The following is a 19,833-nucleotide window of genomic DNA, read 5'->3' on the forward strand; positions in this document are numbered from 1 at the left end:
TAAAATCCCACATTTTAAGTCACTTATGGTGAAGATCTATGTTTATACAAGAAAAGTTAAATGCAGTACAAATGTTGAAATTTATCATGAGTATCTTTTTAGTCCCCTGTTTGCCACATATAAAGTAGAGAAAGGCCTAATCTTAAAGGGGCAATGAAGCACTCAGTTAAGTTTACATCCGTTTACATTCAGGCAGTCAGGCAGCGTAATACAGAGAGTGGACCAAAGCACATCAAATGATCGGTAATTAAAAGGGGAAAAAAGAAAATAGAATAAATATATACATTTTTATACTAGACATACATCTGATGCTTGTATTTGCACCAGCTTCGTGTCCACAACATGCATTGGGTCAAATTAATTTACAGTCTCCGTATTCTTCCACTGTATCAGTTCAGCTGAGGGAACGGAACCAACCCCTTGACGTCAGAAACAGCAACAAAGCTATAGTAAAACATGCCGTTTTCTTCTAAATGGTTACATTAATCAAGTTTGTTTAATATATTTTCATTAAAGTGGAATCCAATGTGCAAAATAATGTAAACTTAATTTCCCCTTTAAGCTATCATGGAAGAACAAAGTTATAGATTTTTATCTTAGCTACCACTTACCTATGTTGGGGAAAAATGAGTCGCTGGAACGCTGTCTTATCATAGCTTGCATTTGCTTCTGCTGCTGCTGCTCTTGTCTCTCCTGATCCAGGAGGTCTTGAAGAAGGAGTGGTTGCTCCTCCAGAAGCAGTGGTCTGTTTTGATGGCCTTGCTGTGATAGGACTGCCTGTTGAGTAAGAATACTGTTTTGTTCCCCTGAGAGTACAGCATCCTTTTGATCAATACCAAAAATATGGCTTTGTTGCGGTTCCTGAACAGAGCTTGAGACTTCTAATGCACTTTCATCATGAGAAGACACCAGTGACTGGTCAATATTGAGGCCAGTATCAATTCCCTGAACTGAGAAGTTTCCTTGCCCCAGCATAGTGTTACTGAGAGACATTGTACTTTCCTGATTTGAAAGGTTGTTTTGTTCTGTTGACTTTCCACATTGTTCTTGCTTCAGTTCTTTACCTTTTGGTGGTACACTGACCAGCATGCCTGAAAGCATTGGAGTAGCATCGGGATGAACTTGTAAACTGGAATCAACATCACTTTCAAAGCTAGCCTGATTATCGGCAGCGTTATCACTTATCTGATTGCTACAAGAAGAGCCTTGGGACAAGCAATCTTTAATTCCATTTTTGTTATCGTCCTCTTGTTTCAAGGAAACCAACACCTGATCCTGAGGAATTTCTTGGTTGGTGTCACCTTGAGACTGAGTAGTTTTGTCTACTGGTTCTGTCACTGCCGATGTAGAACAGGATGATGAGGATGTGGTATCAAAACTTTCAGGCTTTTTCTCAGCTTTTATCTCAGACATCTCAGTGTTGTCTTCCATAGTATCACTGAGATCCAGGTCCTCACTAAGATCTAAATCAGCATCTGTATAGGCAATAATATCAAATTTGCCAGATTTTAAGAAGTCATCAAGATGCAAGTCATTTGTTTCAAGATCCAAGTCCTTTCCATCATCTGGGTCAAGATTTAGGTTCTCTAAGTCAGCATCAACAAGGTCCTTCACTTCAACATCTTCAAGTTCTTTCACAGCAGATTCAACGGTATCGATTTTCTCCTCAGGTACTTCATTTGTAGGTAATGGGACCTCATCATTTTGTACAGCTGAAACAGCAGCAATATCTGTGTGTAAGGGAGAACTGAGAGTCTCATTGGAAGCAGGTTGGCTTATAGATCTTGTCAAGGGGATTTGTGGATGTCCAGCTCTCAGTGAAATATTGGGCTGTTGTAAATTCCCTAAGCTCAGAGATGTCTGCATCTGTGTAACAGCTACCTGAGGCTGGTTTAATGTTGTGTCCACTGACTTTGGAATCTGATTGAAGGGAAATACCATTTCTTGGCCACTCAAGAAACCTGGAGCTCGTTGCTGTGAGGGTGATTCCATTCGATTACCCTGCATAACAGGTGGTCCAAAGGAAAGACGGAGTCTGCTATCTGGTGTTCTGTGTCTCAGTTCAATAAAAGGCTGTCCCATGATGTTATGCTGTTGAACATGCATACCACGGGGAGGCATATGTGGGGTTCCTAAAGGGCTGCCTCCTATTGACTTTCCTAGATCCATAGACATGGATCTTCTCATTTGTGGATGAGCTTCAATTGAGTCCTGCATTAGATGAGGTCTTATAGCTCCTAATGGACCTTGGATGCCAGGAGTCAAAGGCATCCTAAAATCAACAAAACAACATTACAGTTTTTGCATTATTTGGAAAACAAACATTTAATATAAAGTCTACATGTCTTTGTAGTGTGTGAATCACCCACCTAGTTCCAAGCTGCCGTGTATTTGAGTCAGCATCCACAGTAAACTGTGGTCTGGGTAACTGGCCTTCAGGGAACTGCCCTTGTCTATCTCTGGGGCATGTAACATAGAATCTCTGAGGTGCTCTTACAGCTCCTGGGCCAGGATATGGTGGTGGTGGGTGATTAAACATTTCACTTTGCTGGCCCGTAGACTCTAGATTCCAGTGTTGAGGGGTTGCTGGAGACATGGTTAGAGTATGATCCTGCACAACCTTGTCTTGCCGTATGGCACTTTTCTGCTGTTGCTGCTTAAGAATCAGCTCTCGAATACGTTGACGCTGTAAACAAAATAGTATGTGTTATCTGGTATTGTACAAATTATATATTGTAAGTGATACAGTATTGTTCATAAGAAATAAAAACATCTAAAATATAGTGGTAACAATATAAACACCTGTCTCAGTCTTTCCTCAGCTTCGGCAAGAGGTATGGTTTGTGTTTCACTGGCAGGTTGCCCCATGATATGGGAACTGATACTTTGTACCAAACTTTGTTGGTCTTTATTTTCTCCACACTGACCAAGCATAGTGGTCTGCTCAAATCTGTCATGAATGGGAGTCTGATTAGGTCGATTTGATAATGGCTGAGATCCTGAATCATCTGTCATGCCTAGATGTTTAAGGGTCTGAGGTCCATGTTTTGTTGGACTGGAAAAAGATTCTTGCATCAAAACTTGTGGAGGAGAGAATGGATCCTGACTGGACAAAGGCCCAGATACCAATGCCTGTCCTACAACTCCATGATGAGGTGTTCGTGGGAGATGTGAACATGAATCATTTCGAAATAACTGAGACCTTCCTATTGACGGTGTATGAGGATCAGCCCCCACACAGCGTGGCAGCCCAGGAGGTTGATTAAAAGGATCAGGGGTCCTTTGGTTACTTGGAGACTTAGGAAATGGGTCTACTATTCCTGATCGTGGGGTGCTAGGGTGTTGTGTGTAAGGGTCCATTGATATAGGGGACATTATACGGTTATGAGTCTGCTGCTGAGACTGCTGAGAGGGTTGATTCATCAAGACTGGATGCCGAGATGTAGTTTGCTGAGAATAGGGTTCAGGATCATGTGGTCTAGGTGTGCCTGGCATTCTAGCATATGGATTAGAAAATGGAGACTGGGCAAAAGGGTCACTTGAAGGTCTTGGAGTAGCAGGTTGTTGTACATATGGATCACACTGAGAGTAGTCTGGCCGAGGGGTAGAAGGTGCTCGAGAATAGGGGTTACATGATGGTTGTCGTGTCATTGGCCCAGGCTGAGAAAATGGGAGACTCTGAGGCTGTCGTGAAATCCTTTGATTTGCAAAGCCGTCACTTACCACAGGACGTGGAGTGAGTGGAGGCTGTGCATAAGGGTCATTTTGCTGACTGTGGGAAAATCCCTCATTGGAACGAGAGGACATAATTGGTCTTTCAAAGGCATCTGCACTTGCTCTTCGTGCATGCATTCCTACATATTGTTCCTGAGCCTGAGGGGGTGGCATAGGGGTTTTAAAAACCTGGACAGACCCTGATTCATTGCTGCCTGGGATAGGAGTAAGTAAAGGACGAGCATAAGGATCAGAGAGTATCATCCTGCCCTGAGGAATCCTCTGGTAGGCTTCCTTTCTCACAGACATCCTTGAGAATGAATCATGATTTGGGGAGCCAATAACATGTCTTCCATCCAAAGTCTGACTTGGTCTGGGAGGGCACATAGGTTTGAGAAATGGGTCTGTAGTTCCTGCTGGCCTTGGGGTGTCTGGCGGCTTGGCATAGGGGTCATTATATATGGCTGTTGGAGAACCGATTGGCTCTGAAAGACCCTTGGGAGATTTCCCTGATTCTGAGTTACGACGAGGAGTTCCCTGTGAACTGGGTGGTGGTCTGGGTGTCCCTACCATTTTTGTATAAGGATCCCAGGGTGAGGATGGCCTAGAGCCAGAGGAGTTTGGGGAAAACATCTGAGGGGATTGTGGCTGAGATCCAGAAGATTGTGGTGGAGGATGTGGCCGCAAAAATAGGTCATCAGGGGAGCATGATGTACCAAGCAGCTGTGACTTTGAAACCCCATTCTTTGAACTGGGCTGGTTAGGAGACATGTCTCCACTGTTAGAATGAACAGAGCCAGGACTCTTCAGGTTACCAGAAGAGTCATGATCAGATTGGCTTCCTGGGACTTGTTGCTGTTGCCGTTGTTCATTCTTCACCTGCTCAAGTTTCTGTGTAGCTTCAATTTTTGCTTGCTGCTTACTTTTCTGTCTCATTTGCTGGAACAATAAATTGATATAAAACATATATAGTTTAATGATTAAATAGCAGGTAAATGTACAGTGTGTAATTTGTCTAAAACAAAATATATCACATTTAGAAAATACAATGGAAGAGTAATTTTTAAAAATATCAAGATGTCTTCATATGAAAACAACAAAAAATTACATTTTTGTGTCAGTTGATAAGTTTACTTACACGTATTCTGTCAAATATTTCAAACTCTTTTCTGCCCTATAGTCAACAAATATGATTTAGTGGAATTTATTCTAAAGGCTGCTTTTGCAAAATATATCAACAATTAAAAACAGCATACATCTAAAAGCAGTTGTGACACATTTGTCATATGTAGTCATTTAGCCCATTTGCAAACAAATATATATAATAGACTTACTTGTCTAAACTTCCATTCTTGTTCATGCTCTGACTCCTTGTGCTTCAATGGATCTTTGAACAATAATTCCGGGTCCAGTGGTGGAATAGCAGGATCAAACACTTCTAAAGGCTGCTGAGGCTGGGGTGGTTGTCGCTTAATAGGCTCATTGGATATTTGGACTTTGTTAATGCGTAGGGCTGCCCTGTTATCTCTGGCCTTTTGCTGTGAATGGTAGAGTGGTCATGCAGTTTATATCAAAGAATGATCATGAAAATTCAAAGGTTGGATAAATCTGTTGAAATTGCATTCTATTTAGACTTATTGTCTGAAAGCTTTTTGAAAGTGAATTCCCTTCTTGTCAAGGTAATGTTCCCTTTAATCATATCTTTTGAAATGTGTTTATCTCATATAAATTAATTGAGCTCCTTGAGCTCAATTTATTCCTTTGACTTTGAGCAACACTAAAGAGGAAGACTGAAGAAATAAATGCCATGCTGATTTACGCTGTTTAGTGGTGGTTTGATGCAGGTATAGAAGGTTGATGAGCTGGCACACTGTTATTCAAAACATAATACTAACTGTGACCTGCACTTGACTGCTCTTTCCAAAAACTTCTACCTGTATTTTTTAGCTACATTAAACGCTGAATTACATTTATTACATATGTGAACTTACCACATATGGAGCCCGGTCCTGTGAACTTGCTTTTCTCCATAGTTTTGCAATTTGTTTTACTCGTGTTGACCAGTCTATAAGGTCATAACATGAAAAAATCAATATATCAATAAAAAGAGTAACAATAAGAGCTATTAAAAAGAGTTTGTGTCTTTTAAGTTAAACAGTCAAACAAAAAATCATGTCTGATTACATGCTAATTATAGTACAATGAGTTGTTAACAATGCATGCAGTTCATGCTGATTTTAACATTGATTTACAAAGCTGCAGATTACTTTAAACAAACTTAGCAGACCTGGGTATTCTTCTTTGAGGTTTGGAAAATTGACATTAGTGTACAGAACTGGTGCAACAGTGGCAAGTTCCCCAAGTGTTTCCTCTTTCTCCCACTTCAAAGTGCTTTTCTGTGCGGTAGACATGGAGTCTCCATCCACCTCCGAAACAGCAGCTGGAGCAGAGGAAGAAGCTGACCCTGTAGCAGACCATGGTCCAGCAGTCTCCTGCGATATCAGATTGAACTTCCTGTCCCTGCACAGTATGTATAATGAATGTCATCCAAAAATACACATTTTTCTTAAGTGGACAATAAAATATTAACCTACTGAAAACGAAACGACCAAGACAAATGTAACGTGTTTATTTGCTTTTTTAAACACTGCAGTTTGTTTACACAGCTGAAGTCAGAATCATTAGCCCCCCTTCGAATTTTTTTTCTTTTTTAAATATTTCCCAAATGATGAACAGAGCAAGGACATTTTCCCAGTATGACTGATAATATTTTTTTTTTCTGGAGAAAGTCGTATTTGTTTTTTTTTTGGCTAGAAAAAAAACTGTTTTACATTTTTTATGAACCATTTTAAGGTCAAAATTATTAGCCCCTTTAAGCAAATTTTTTTTCCGACTGTCTACAGAACAAACTATCGTTATACAATAACTTGCCTAATTACCCTAACCTGCCTAGTTAACCTTATGAACCTAGTTGAGCCTTTAAATGTCACTTTAAGCTATATAGAAGTTTCTTTAAAAATATCTAGTCAATTATTATTTACTGTCATCGTGGCAAAGATAAAATAAATCAGTTATTAGAAATGAGTTATTAAAACTATTATGTTTAGAAATGTGTTGAAAAAAATCTCTCTGTTAAACAGAAATTGGTAAAAAAATAAACGGGGGGATAATAATACAGGGTGGCTAATAATTCTGACTTCAATTGTATATGGGTGTACAGTGCTCAGCATATATAAGTACACCCCTCACAAATCTATCTTTTAAATTAATATTTTTAATTGGAAGGTATACAATATTATATTTGTTCATATACATTAGATTAGTCCGTACTGAAGCCAAATCTGGAGCTTATCTAACAAAAGAACTTACGAGAACGGTCCAAAAACTAGTACAACCACAATAATATGTTATTGAAAAATATTAAAATACAAATTTTAAAAAGAGGAAAAATTAAGAGAAGCAAAAAAAAAAGGAAACTTTTGTAGATTGTATTTTATTTTTGCAATATTTTGCTTGAATTTAATTCTATTACCTTTCATATTTCTAAATATCTTTGGTGACAAAAAGATTATTTTATAAATATATCTGTTTAATAAATCTGTTTTGTTTAAATGCACCAAAATGCATTGCCTACATTCACTGAGAAATGGATAAAAATATTCATTTTCAAATTGGGGTGTACTCATTATGTTGAGCACTGTAGATTTGTAGAAGAAAATATACTAATAACTCACCTAAGATTGTCTGAGAAAGGCATGCGTTGCATTGGGGGGATATTTTGAGCCATTTCTGGTCCTGCTCCAGGACCTATGCGAGACTGTGAAAACTGCTGTTTGGATTCCATCAAACCATTCATCACTGGCACTCGTGAAGACAATGCTGCATAAAATACATACCAATACACAGTGCATCCAACAATCACTTAAGATTTATCAACAAAGTAGAATGAAAATCTTCAGAACACCCTCACTTTGTAAAAATGTACACTAACATACTCATAGAAATGCTATTGACAGAGCTTGTACAAAGAACATTCTCATCACTGCCATCACCACAAAATTTCCCCTCTGTATTCTTGAGTGCCCCCGATCTGTTTTGTTTAATCAAAAAGTCCCATTGATTTAGTCAGTAGCTATGTTTCCATCCAAAGATGTTAATTAAATTTATGCGCATAACTGGAATATCGTACACTGTAAAAAATGTCTGTGATTTTAACAGTAAAAGTCTGTACAATCTACAGTGAAAACCTGTTAAATGATTAACAGCTCATATCAGTGCAAAATACGGAAAATAACTAACAGATCTAACCTTTGTTTTCGAGAAACTAATCAGAGTGTCTGAAATCTCACCATACACCCTCATTCACTAGTCCCTAAATTAGTCAATTAGTTTAGTCCACTAGACAGAGTGAATGACCACAAAGAAGTGAATTGATGAACACCTGCTTTTAACAAGCACAATCACTGAAGGAAAGAACAAGAAATAAAACTACAGACACAACCTCACACAAACCAACTGAATTAAAACAGAGGATTAAACAACTCCATTAAATAACAACATTAGCAGATTCACTGATTACAGTTTGATTCAATTCTTTCATATCTGCAAGAATATTTGATAATTAACAGAGGTTTATATTTTTATTGAAAATGTTTGATTTGACCTCACCATCATGGAGATCAGAGGCTGCATTAGTTGAGGTCTTAAACATTTTCACTTCTATTTAAATGTTTCTCTAGCTGTTAAAATTATGTTTCTGAAACTCATCAGTTACAGCAAGGCAAGCGATGAAAACTTTTATGTACTTATTACGTAATTGACTTAAATAAGTCACAAAAATAAGTTGTAAATAACTATATTTAATTTCTGTGAGGTTATCTGGCACAGTAGTACAGCTACCAGAAAGGTCAACAAACAATTATGATGATATTAATCATTAGCGTTCCATTCAGAAAACCTAGAGAGCTTAAGCAACTCATCTAAGACACACAGACTTCAAGAATTGGGATATGAACCTCAACCATGGTTGCTAAAAATAAAAAGCTGCTTAATTCATTCATGCTGCAATGCATGCTGGGTGCAAGCATAGTACACAAAAAACTCCCAGCATGCATTGCAGCATGAATAAATTATGCCGCTTTATGCTCTTAACATTTCTTTCTTTGCCTTTAATTTATTTTGTTTTTGGGGTGTAATATTTCAGTAGATTGTTTTGTATTGTTCTGGGTTGTTTTTTTTATTTGATTTTTATTTTTTATTTGTCACCATTATTGAGATTCAAAGACTAATTCTTGACATGTGTGTGTTCTGCTGTAGTTCTAATGTTCTCATAATGACTAGTGTATATAGACCTGTTAAATTGTTATTGATTGCTTAAGATTCAATGGTTTAATGTATGTATTGTATTCAATTCTCAAACTTAAGATGATATTCAACACGAATGCAAGGGTGGTTAAAATATGATAGGTAATCTCATCACACTTAATTTCATGTTTGTTTTGGCTTTTCATGCTAAACAATTAGTGTGATTAACACAATTAATTATTGCAACCAAAGTATAAACTATTTAAAATCAAGAAGTTGAAAATGACTAAAGCAGGCTCTGTCCTCCGTCATGATGACTTCAAATGAACAACAATTTCATTAAGAGCTTTTGTTCATGTGACAGAAATAAAGTCAAAGGTCAGTAATAAGTGAAGCTCCTGATGTTTGTGGAGTTGTTTAATGATCTCTACTGAGATCTTGAGAAATAAAGTTTTATTGTGTAATTATGTTTTTTTAATTAATTATTATTTTATTTAGTTTTATTTTCAGTTGATTTCATCTTTGATTTTGGCTGTAATTTGTGTTATTTGGTCTTGTTCTTTCCTTCAGTGATTCTGCTTGTTAACACTTGTTCATCAATAATTATTAATCCTCCTTTAATTAGACACTTAATTATCTCATTAACTTTATCCCTGTCTGAGTGTTCAACCCTCTGTAGTGAGGACACTAGTGAGGATTTTGCTCTGGGATTTGAGGGGTTAAATTTGTTCGATGAAAAATACAGACTGTGGAATGTATTTTTAACAGAAAAATTCTGTAGATTGAATTTACAAATGTAAAATGTTAAAAACAGTAGGTTACTGGCAACCACAGCTGCCAGTATTTTTTTGTAAAATCAGGAAAAACAACAGCAAAATACTGTAAAACATTTTTGTTTCACCATTGTGGAGGATATTAGCATCTGTGTGCAAGTTCAAGATGAACGCAATGAATCTGATGTTATGTTGCATCTTCTTTTGTTTAAAGGTAACTGTGTAGTTACTAATGCAGTGAAAATCTGTTTGTTAATTAGTCACACATGAACACAATAATGCATTTAATGACTTTATTTAAAAAGTTTTTGTAGTGAACTGATGTACGATGGTTCTCAATATGCTCAGATATATTACTTAGACATTTAAAATGTTGATTTTAATGCCAGTAAATGCCAATTAAAATGTAGTTGCTTTCTGCAAATATAAATAATTAACTCAAAGGTTTGTAAATGATCATTGCATCAGTTAATGAATAAAATTTTCTCTTGTTAAAAATACAACATTTTTCTGTAAAAACAATTTTACAGAAAAATTCTGTATTTTTTACAAAAAAGTTCTGGCAACCATAGCTGCCAGTATTTTTCCGTAAATTTTGCTGAATTTTTTTACAGTGTATATAAGACATGCAAATAAAGCAGCATTTCCATCCAAGTAGTCAAAGAGAACAAAATCGTCACTCCCTGATTAACTGGTGACAAATATTAACAGTAAAAACAGAATTTGCTGTGGTAGGGGAAGCTGTGTGAATTTTTTCTTTATTCAATAAATGACTTCAGAAAGCAGTATGCCGACACACCATGAACACGTGGTGGCATTTGAAGGCATGAGACGCGGACACAGACACTCTTGACAATTCTAGAGGTAATTAATAATATAATAACACTAATACTGGCATTTTAGAATGACCAAAATGACATTTCAGATGTTTTACAGTGTGCTCAACCTACTGGTTTATCCATTCACACACATTTTTACCATCACATGATCTCTTATAACAAAATCACATGACTTTTTTAATGCGCATACTGGAATTTGCTTGGTAAAAGTGTTTCCATTGTAGGTTATGTGCATCTTTTCTTATCGAACGACAAGTTTATCCTACTCAGTTATGCGAATACGTTTTTATGCACATTTTCAAAATTTATGCCTATCTTGGTGTTCCATTAACTGTTTTTTTATGCACACACCCAAAAGGCACATAAAAATAACTGGATGGAAACAGCTAGTGTCACCTGTGGTGCATTTTCCCTACAGAAGCATATTTCACTGAGACTGTGTATTTTAGTATGACGAATTATTGGAAAATTAAGAAGCTACTTCTTTTCTCATTACTATAGTATTGCAGTCCATTGTGTTTTTGTTAATACCTAGACTATTAAATTCCTCCAGCAATAAATCGTCACCTTAGAATTATAAGGTTCTATCTGACATTGTCTATCTGACAAACTGTCAAACACAGTTTGGACACACTGTCAGTTTAAATCTAGATTAAAGACAAAGATATCTTTGCATCTAACATCTACAATGCTGTACAATGACTTACAGCAGTCTTCTACAGTTTGCAAAGAAATGAACCAACCATGATGATGAACCTCCTCAGAAGAATTTTGTAGAGTTAACAACTGTAGCAATGAGCACTTATCAGGATAAAATAAAAGCTATATTTCCAAAAATATGTGAAGTCCACAGCAGCTGAACATGTTACATAATGAACTGATTTTATTTGGTTTATGCAAATGAATCTGGGATAGTTCACCCAAAACCTTTTCTCACCGTTTCAAACTTTTATGAGCTTGAGTTAACAGTAAATTCATTTCATTTTTTGGTAAACTATCCTTTTACTATAGAGACATCAACTTTAATATGGAGACATTCAACATTCCTTTGTATGCCTCTAAACATGATGCTAACAAAACTGTGATTTTGTTGTTTAACATTTCATTTAGATGTTCTATTTTGTGGTTTTTAGCCAGTCAAAATCCCGGTGAAGTCCAGACTTTATGCCCAAAGTCTCAAGGTTTGTCTATGCAAGATTACACGTCATCTAATAAAAAACTATGCTGCCAACCCCAGGTCGAGAGCTATAATTCCAGCCACACAACTTTGCAAAGCTTTACCACTGAAAATTATTTATCATTTCGCTCCAACAAACCTGAGTTGGCCTGAGAGGGATGGAAACCAGGGCCTGAGGTACCATGTAAGGCTTGAGCTCCATGGATCTGTTGAATCATGTGAGCAGGTTGGCTAGTACTGGGGCTCAGGACAGCTGTGAAGAGATCTTCTACATCCTTCCCACCAAGCTCTGCAAGAAAACACATTAACTACTGACAACATATCAACTAAATGTTTATTGGCAGGTGATGCTTTAAGTTTATAACCTACCAGGTATTTTGTAGAGTCTGCTGAGTATTGATTCTGTATGGTAAAGAGATACACTGTTTACATTTAGATGTTCCATGAACAAGTAAAACTATTGTTAACACTTTATTTTGATGGTCCATTTGAATATTAGTAGACTGTCTGCTTAATATCTGTTGATACTGCTCCTTCAACAGACATTTAACTGACTATAAGAAACTTTGCAAGTACATGTCAATTTACACTAACCCTAACCCCAACCTAACAGTCTACTTATAATCTAATGAGAATTAGTTTGCATGTAGATGCAATGTAACTTAAATTCAACAAATGGACCATCAAAATAAAGTGTGACCAAACTATTCAATAAGAGATGTTTTTGTTCTATACAGACCATCAGTGACCATCTTGTCCAGTTCAGGGCTCAGGATGCCATCCAGTGGCTCCTCGGGTACCATACGTGAGTGAGTTCGGCCCAGATGAGCTTGAGATGAGACAGATTCATCTTCTGCTAAAGGAGCAATGTCCAGTCCTATACAAAGACATAGAAACAAAAGCATACATATAATGTAATGTTCTTCTAAAAAATACTAATAAAATAAAACACTGGACCAGGATGTCCTGAAATTGGCTTTGTCATGGTAGATTCGAAGGAAAAAAGAATCAGTGAAGAGTTAATAAAATTAACACAATAAGATATTATATCACAATAAAAAATGTACCCGAGTAAGATATTTTACATAAAAGATGCTTGCACATACTGTAGATTACAAAAAAATGCAACAAAAATTAAAATTTTGGTTTAATTGATGGTTTTAATATTGTGTGACCTGGATGATCGAAGCCTTTTTTGTTGCTTATTTGACAGGGTGCTCGCTGAAGAGCCACTTGGGTGGAGCTCACCTCCAATAAGGGGGAGCTAGAGCTCCAGCTCCTCCTATAAGCTGTTTTAATGCGTACACCTAGCCCACCCCCAACCCCCAGTGACATCACTTGTAGAAGAAGTGCAGCAAGCTCCTCCTTGCTGGAGCTCAGCTCTGCCCATGTAGCTCTGCAGTGAGTATCACTTTTATCTTTTTTGCTGTGTGAAAGTTGCTCACAAGTCCCTTAAATGCTCAGACGTCAAACTGCCTGATCCTCCATGTCCTGCACATTCTTCAGTTTTCCACTATGTTTAGAATATTTGAATTTGTATAAGTAAACATATTTTAAGAAAAATATCTTACTCAGGACAGTACTAAATATAAAATGACATGCATTTTGTATGACCTATAGCAGTGTTTCACAACCACATTCCTGGGGACCACCACCTCAAGCACATTTTCCATGGCTGTTTCTCAATTCCAAGAACGCAGAAAACAGACTTGTGTTCTCGTGGAGACCGTTCTTACCAGGTTTCCTTGGAAGAATGCTGCGTTCTTTCTGATGGTCACATGACCTCCACGCGTTTTTAATGGAAACATATTTAAATATTACAGTATTTACACAACGATTTATTGTTTTCCCCCTTTTCAATATACATAACACATACAAAAACCTTATAAATATACTTTGCACAATGCAAATAAAACTGATTTTGATACGAATTTCAGTAAATCCCTAAATGCGTTTATTCCTTCATTAAAAATTTCATGGTAATGTTTACTTACACTGTCTTATTCAGGGAAACTCCTGAGATAAATAAGTGATATCACTGAACTTTATTAATAAATCTCTATAAAATGTGGCACTTTCAACCTCCTTTATTCAGCCGCAATGACATCTGAGACTTGTCGAGTTTTGGAACTGAACTTTGGCTGTTGATGATGACGTTACACGACAACACAAGAACGCTGAAGAACGCATATTGAGAAACAACCCATGTCTCATTAACCAAGCACACCTGATTTAAATCATCAACTCATTAGCAGAAACTGAAAGACTGGTAATGGGAGTGAAAGATAAAGGAGACACTCAAAACATGCAGTGTTGGTGGTTGAGAAACACTGACCTATAGTATTTTGTTAAAATTATTACAATTTAGCACAGTTTATTGAAGGGTTCACAGATCATTCACAGCATATATTACAGCAAATAATTTAACTAGAAATACTATTGGGGGCTGAGAGGTCTGAAGAGAGCTGAGGGATACAGTCTTTAAAGCTTTGGTGATTGCTTGTTAGTTTCTTTTAATCAGACCAAGGGCTCAGTAGATCACATTGGAACAATGCATCTATTCTTCACTCATCCATTCAGAAAGGGGCCTTGATGCCCGCTTATGTGAGAAAGGCCACTTATAAAAGCCCTGATATCTGTGCTAGTGTATAGGGAATGTCCTTGACCATGACTGTTAGTCCAGCTCTGCACAGATACACTATTTCCAAATCTATAGTTGGGGGGTCGGGTAAGTAAAAATTTCCCCTTGTGCAGATTAAATTTGTTGAACCTTAATTTGCCCACTATTACATTATTATTAACCATACTAAACACAACATAATTGACAAGACCTTTTTTTAAGATAATGTTTTTTTTCAAAGATAATGCTTTAATTTCAAGGGTACATTGAAAATACAGCATTGTCTGCTTTATTTATTTTTTTGCGCTGGCACCTTTGCAGGTTAAGGCCTGTCAAAGATAGACATAAACAAATAAAATAAAATGAACATGGCAGCAGGTGGTGAAAAGTACCAGTCTTGAGTCATTCACTGACTCATTAATTCTAATGATTCATTCAAAACAGTCAATTTATTTACAAATTTGTCAAGTGTCTTTTGAAGTGCGATGCACATGAGTGCTGCTTTTTTAGACGTCATGTCAAGTCATCAGTGTTAGTTACAAAGCAGTAGACCAATCAGAAGAAATTGGAGGCCGGGTAGCATTGGAAATTTCTGTTTACAGAAATTAATTGGCTGTGTCCGGATACTCTTATGTTATTTGCTTCACTTTTTTAAAAACCGTTCCTGAGTACTGTGTCTCATATTTTAGACACAAAGATGCATTCTGTGTGAATGGCTCCTTACTCTAAAAATCAAATCTTTCTTCTCCAGCTTTGTCTGGATCTATGTTCGATTATGGAAGTAATCAAAAAGAAAACATTGTGTTTAAAATGCACTGCAACTCCAGTTAAACTAATTTATTTTTTTGTTGTTGCTGCAGTTGTATAAAATCAACTCATTTTCAATTAAACAGATGAAATAGGAGAAACTGCCCTTTTAGTAGTTCGATGCTACGGAAGTTCATTATTTACAATATATATATATCTCATTCATTCATTTTCTTTTCGGCTTAGTCCCTTTATTAATCCGGGGTCGCCACAGCGGAATGCAGGGAGAACAAGCAAACTCCACACAGAAACGGCAACCGACCCATCCGAGGCTCGAACCAGCAACTTTCTTGCTGTGAGGCGACAGGCGATATATACAGGTCCTTCTCAAAAAATTAGCATATTGTGATAAAGTTCATTATTTTCTGTAATATACTGATAAACATTAGACTTTCATATATTTTAGATTCATTACACACAACTGAAGTAGTTTCAAGCCTTTTATTGTTTTAATATTGATGATTTTGGCATACAGCTCATAAAAACCCAAATTTCCTATCTCAAAAAATTTGCATATTTCATCCGACCAATAAAAGAAAAGTGTTTTTAATACAAAAAAAAGTCAACCTTCAAATAATTATGTTTAGTTATGCACTCAATACTTGGTCGGGAATGCAGAAATGACTGCTTCAATGTGGCGTGGCATGGAGGAAATCAGCCTGAGGTGTTATGGAAGCCCAGGATGCTTCGATAGCGGCCTTAAGCTCATCCAGAGTGTTGGGTCTTGCGTCTCTCAACTTCTCTTCCCAATATCCCACAGATTTTCTATGGGGTTCAGGTCAGGAGAGTTGACAGGCCAATTGAGCACAGTAATACCATGGTCAATAAACCATTTACCAGTGGTTTTGGCACTGTGAGCAGGTGCCAGGTCGTGCTGAAAAAGGAAATCTTCATCTCCATAAAGCTTTTCAGCAGATGGAAGCATGAAGTGCTCCAAAATCTTCTGATTGCTATCTGCATTGACCCTGCCCTTGATAAAACACAGTGGACCAACACCAGCAGCTGACATGGCATCCCAGACCATCACTGACTGTGGGTACTTGACACTGGACTTCAGGCATTTTGGCATTTCCCTCTCCCTAGTCTTCCTCCAGACTCTGGCGTCTTGATTTCCGAATGACATGCAAAATTTGCTTTCGTCCAATAAAAGTACTGAGCCACTGAGCAACAGTCCAGTGCTACTTCTCTGTAGCCCAAGTTAGGCACTTCTGCCACTGAATGCGGCACCTGTTTTTCTGATGCCCATTTTCCTGCACACGCCTGTACACGGTGGCTCTGGACGTTTCTACTTCAGACTCAGTCCACTGCTTCCGCAGGTCCCCCAAGGTCTGGAATCGGTCCCTCTCCACAATCTTCCTCAGGGTCCGGTCACCCCTTCTCGTTGTGCAGCGTTTTCTGCCACACTTTTTCCTTTCCACAGATTTCCTACTGAGGTGCGTTGATACAGCACTCTGGGAACAGCCTATTTTGTTCAGAAATTTCTTTCTGTGTCTTACCCTCTTGCTTGAGGGTGTCAATGATGGCCTTCTGGACAGCAGTCAGGTCGGTAGTCTTACCCATGATTGAGGTTTTGAGTAATGAACCAGGCTAGGAGTTTTTAAAAGCCTCAGGAATGTTTTGCAGGTGTTTAGAGTTAATTAGTGTATTCAGATGATTAGGTTAATAGCTCGTTTAGAGAACCTTTTTATGATATGCAAATTTTTTGAGATTTTGGGTTTTCATGAACTGTATGCCAAAATCATCAATATTAAAACAATAAAAGGCTTGAAACTACTTCAGTTGTCTGTAATGAATCTAAAATATATGAAAGTCTAATGTTTATCAGTACATTACAGAAAATAATGAACTTTATCACAATATGATAATTTTTTGAGAAGGACCTGTATATATTGCCTCCATATGATGAATTTTAGGGTTATTCTAACTGCATTCTAATATGCTTCATCCCACAATGAATGCATGTGCATTTTAATCACACAATCTTAAAACAACAATTATAATATTAGAGCAGTTGTTATTATAAGCTCATATTATTGCAGGTTTCATTTTACACACTAGTAGCTACTAGTTGAATCTTAATCTTTTCAAAATAGTGTTTTATTTATTATAATTTATATGATTTATATTATTTTTAGAATATAAATTATTTTAATCGTCACTCAAGCTAGATAAAATGCCGTATTTGAAGCCTTATGTTTGACACCTGTGGGTTAAGTAATGTAAATGGTTCTGAAAGCAAAAAATGTGTGAAAGAATAGGAGAGATCAATAAATGTAAATAACTAAAATCATGACCATGAGCTCTTACCAAAAGGTGAAGTAGAGTACTCAACTTGGAAAGGGCAAAAATCAACACCTACAAAGACCCAAAACCAAACACAATGAGGGATCAGAATTATGAAGAGATAAAGAAAGATCCTGCAGATGAAGCATGCACAATGCAAAATAAATGAGCTATAAATGAAAAATGGCAAGGAAATTAACTAAATGGAAAGTCAATCAACACTATATCTTATACGTAATGAAATATTAATCTATTTCAAACAATGTTTACTTTGCAAAACAACATCTTAAAGTCGACTATCCCTAATGTATCTATATAAAAATCACACTGGAAGTGTATTTCTGCAAATGCATCACTCAAATAAAATTATGTATTTCTTAAACGGCATAAAACTTTAAAAAAAATCCACTTCATGAACTAATAAAATCCTACATATGTAACGTTGTTTTTGTTGCAGACATGTAATTGTATGGATGGCAGTGTTTCCCTTTTGTTAACTGCCCTATCTTCGTTTATAATTTTCATTTATAATTTAATTATATATATTACAAGTCTTTCCCTGTTTATTATTAGAATTAGAGACATTGGTACACTGAATTTTAAGACATACAGTAACAGAACACAATTAATTCACTTAATGTTTCAATTGCATCAAAAAGAGTGAACAGCGCTAACTGATTGTTCCCAGGAACTAATTGCATGTGCACAAGTGTCACATTAGACAGCCCTTTATGAACATTTATTGATAGGTTTAAGCACATGTCAAGCACATGCCACAAATGGATTCTGCGATTATAATAACCAAATTCAGTCAAATCCAACCTCACTTTTAATTGGAAGTGTAATTAAAAGCTATATTAAGAAAAAAAAGGTAGCATGCATGTAGTTTTTACACAAAGAACTTCAAAAAATATTCTCGATCCCAACAAAGGGACTAATCTCAACAGCAAGCGTGCTGTTATTTCTTTGGTGTTGTTACAGTTATAATGGCCTACCGGACTCTTCTGTTTGCTTGTCAATGTTATCAGAAAACATTCCCAGCAGTTCTGTGTCTGATTTCAGCTCTTCGGACAGGTCCACTAGAGGCTCCACAGAGTTTTCTGCGGATGCGGATAAAGCAAGAAAATGATTATAAGGTCCTAATGAGTTTATTCTAAGAACGTGTTCTAAATTGTGGAGATAGATTTAAAGCCTATACGAAACTGTACTTGCAACCCATTTTACTGTCTGCAATGAAACTGAAGAAAAAAGTAAAAAAAAAAAGCAAAAAAAGCAAAATAGATTTAAATGTTATGTTGATATTAATGGAAATCAATATATAAATCAGACTGGGAATGAATGTCAAATGAAAAAAAAGACAAAAACAGGAAAAAAGAGACAGATTACATTCGTATGTGCATGTGTGAGTAGCTGTGGCACAGAAGCTGTGAGATACATACGTGCTGCTGCTGCTTTACTGGACAGAATGGCAGCTGACACATTGAGCGACAAGTCTGAAAAAGGCTTCATCTGATTGGCTGGAAGCTGTTTTCTTTCTCGCTCGTCCTCTAACAGCCGTGTGGTTTGCTGTCTGTTCTGTTTGCTCTTGTCCAGCAGGTCTTTCCCAAAAAATGCCTCCTATAAGACAAGATATTGGAATCAGAGTACTAAAGTATTCAATGTAAAGCACAGGAAACATCCGAAAACTAGTAGCAACAAAAACCGTCTATGTTGTTGCCTTTTGTTGACTGTGTTTGGTTTCCTTTAGGCCAAAAATAAAGACAAGGTTCATGATCAAAAACCCTCCAATGTGACTGAATTGCAACAATTCTGCAAAGATAACTGGCTCCTCTACAGCACAGTAACAAAGTCATTGCAAGTTATCGAAACCACTTGATAGCAGTTCTTGCTGCTTAAGGTGGCCCAATATTAGGTTTAAAGGGCAAACACTTTTCACACTGGGCTATATAGTTTTGTATTTTGTTTTCCCTAATATTAAAAACCTTAATTTCAAAACTGAATGATGCATTTACTTGTGTTATTTTTGAGTAATATTTAAATTTGGTTGATGATATGAAAAGGTGATGATCTTAAATTGTGACAAACGCTTTTTTGACATCACTGTAAAGTATGGAAAACAAAATATTTCCAAATTTACTTTGACTTGTACTTCATTGCAGAAAATATGAACACAAAATATTTCATGTTTTGTCTGGTAAACTTAATTTCATTTGTAAATCATTTTTTTTTGTCATCCAGACCTGCAACACATTCCAAAAAAAAAAAAAAAAGTTGGGAGTGGAGCAGTTTAGGTCTAGTAATCAGGTAAATTGGTTA

The 19,833-nt window shown here is 36.7% G+C and overlaps 1 protein-coding gene across 7 annotated transcripts in view; it reads right to left on the reverse strand.

Moving 5' to 3' along the window:
• Positions 1–19,833, reverse strand: part of kmt2cb (lysine (K)-specific methyltransferase 2Cb) — a 184,590-nt gene that overhangs the window by 34,674 nt on the left and 130,083 nt on the right. For 5 of the 7 annotated variants that reach the window (XM_056473635.1, XM_056473626.1, XM_056473602.1 and 2 more), the window contains 14 exons: positions 18,957–19,134; positions 18,513–18,617; positions 17,542–17,589; positions 12,547–12,684; positions 12,177–12,209; positions 11,947–12,096; positions 7,449–7,593; positions 6,002–6,234; positions 5,706–5,779; positions 5,049–5,252; positions 4,853–4,888; positions 2,803–4,653; positions 2,370–2,686; positions 612–2,272 (listed from right to left, as the gene is read on the reverse strand). In XM_056473635.1, the coding sequence (XP_056329610.1) occupies positions 612–2,272; positions 2,370–2,686; positions 2,803–4,653; positions 4,853–4,888; positions 5,049–5,252; positions 5,706–5,779; positions 6,002–6,234; positions 7,449–7,593; positions 11,947–12,096; positions 12,177–12,209; positions 12,547–12,684; positions 17,542–17,589; positions 18,513–18,617; positions 18,957–19,134 (5,173 nt within the window). The remainder of the gene's footprint in view (positions 1–611; positions 2,273–2,369; positions 2,687–2,802; positions 4,654–4,852; positions 4,889–5,048; positions 5,253–5,705; positions 5,780–6,001; positions 6,235–7,448; positions 7,594–11,946; positions 12,097–12,176; positions 12,210–12,546; positions 12,685–17,541; positions 17,590–18,512; positions 18,618–18,956; positions 19,135–19,833) is intronic. The other 2 variants (XM_056473643.1, XM_056473619.1) reach the window with 1 other exon arrangement.

Source organism: Danio aesculapii, chromosome 2 (assembly GCF_903798145.1).
Source record: "Danio aesculapii chromosome 2, fDanAes4.1, whole genome shotgun sequence".
Classification (NCBI taxonomy): domain Eukaryota; kingdom Metazoa; phylum Chordata; class Actinopteri; order Cypriniformes; family Danionidae; genus Danio; species Danio aesculapii.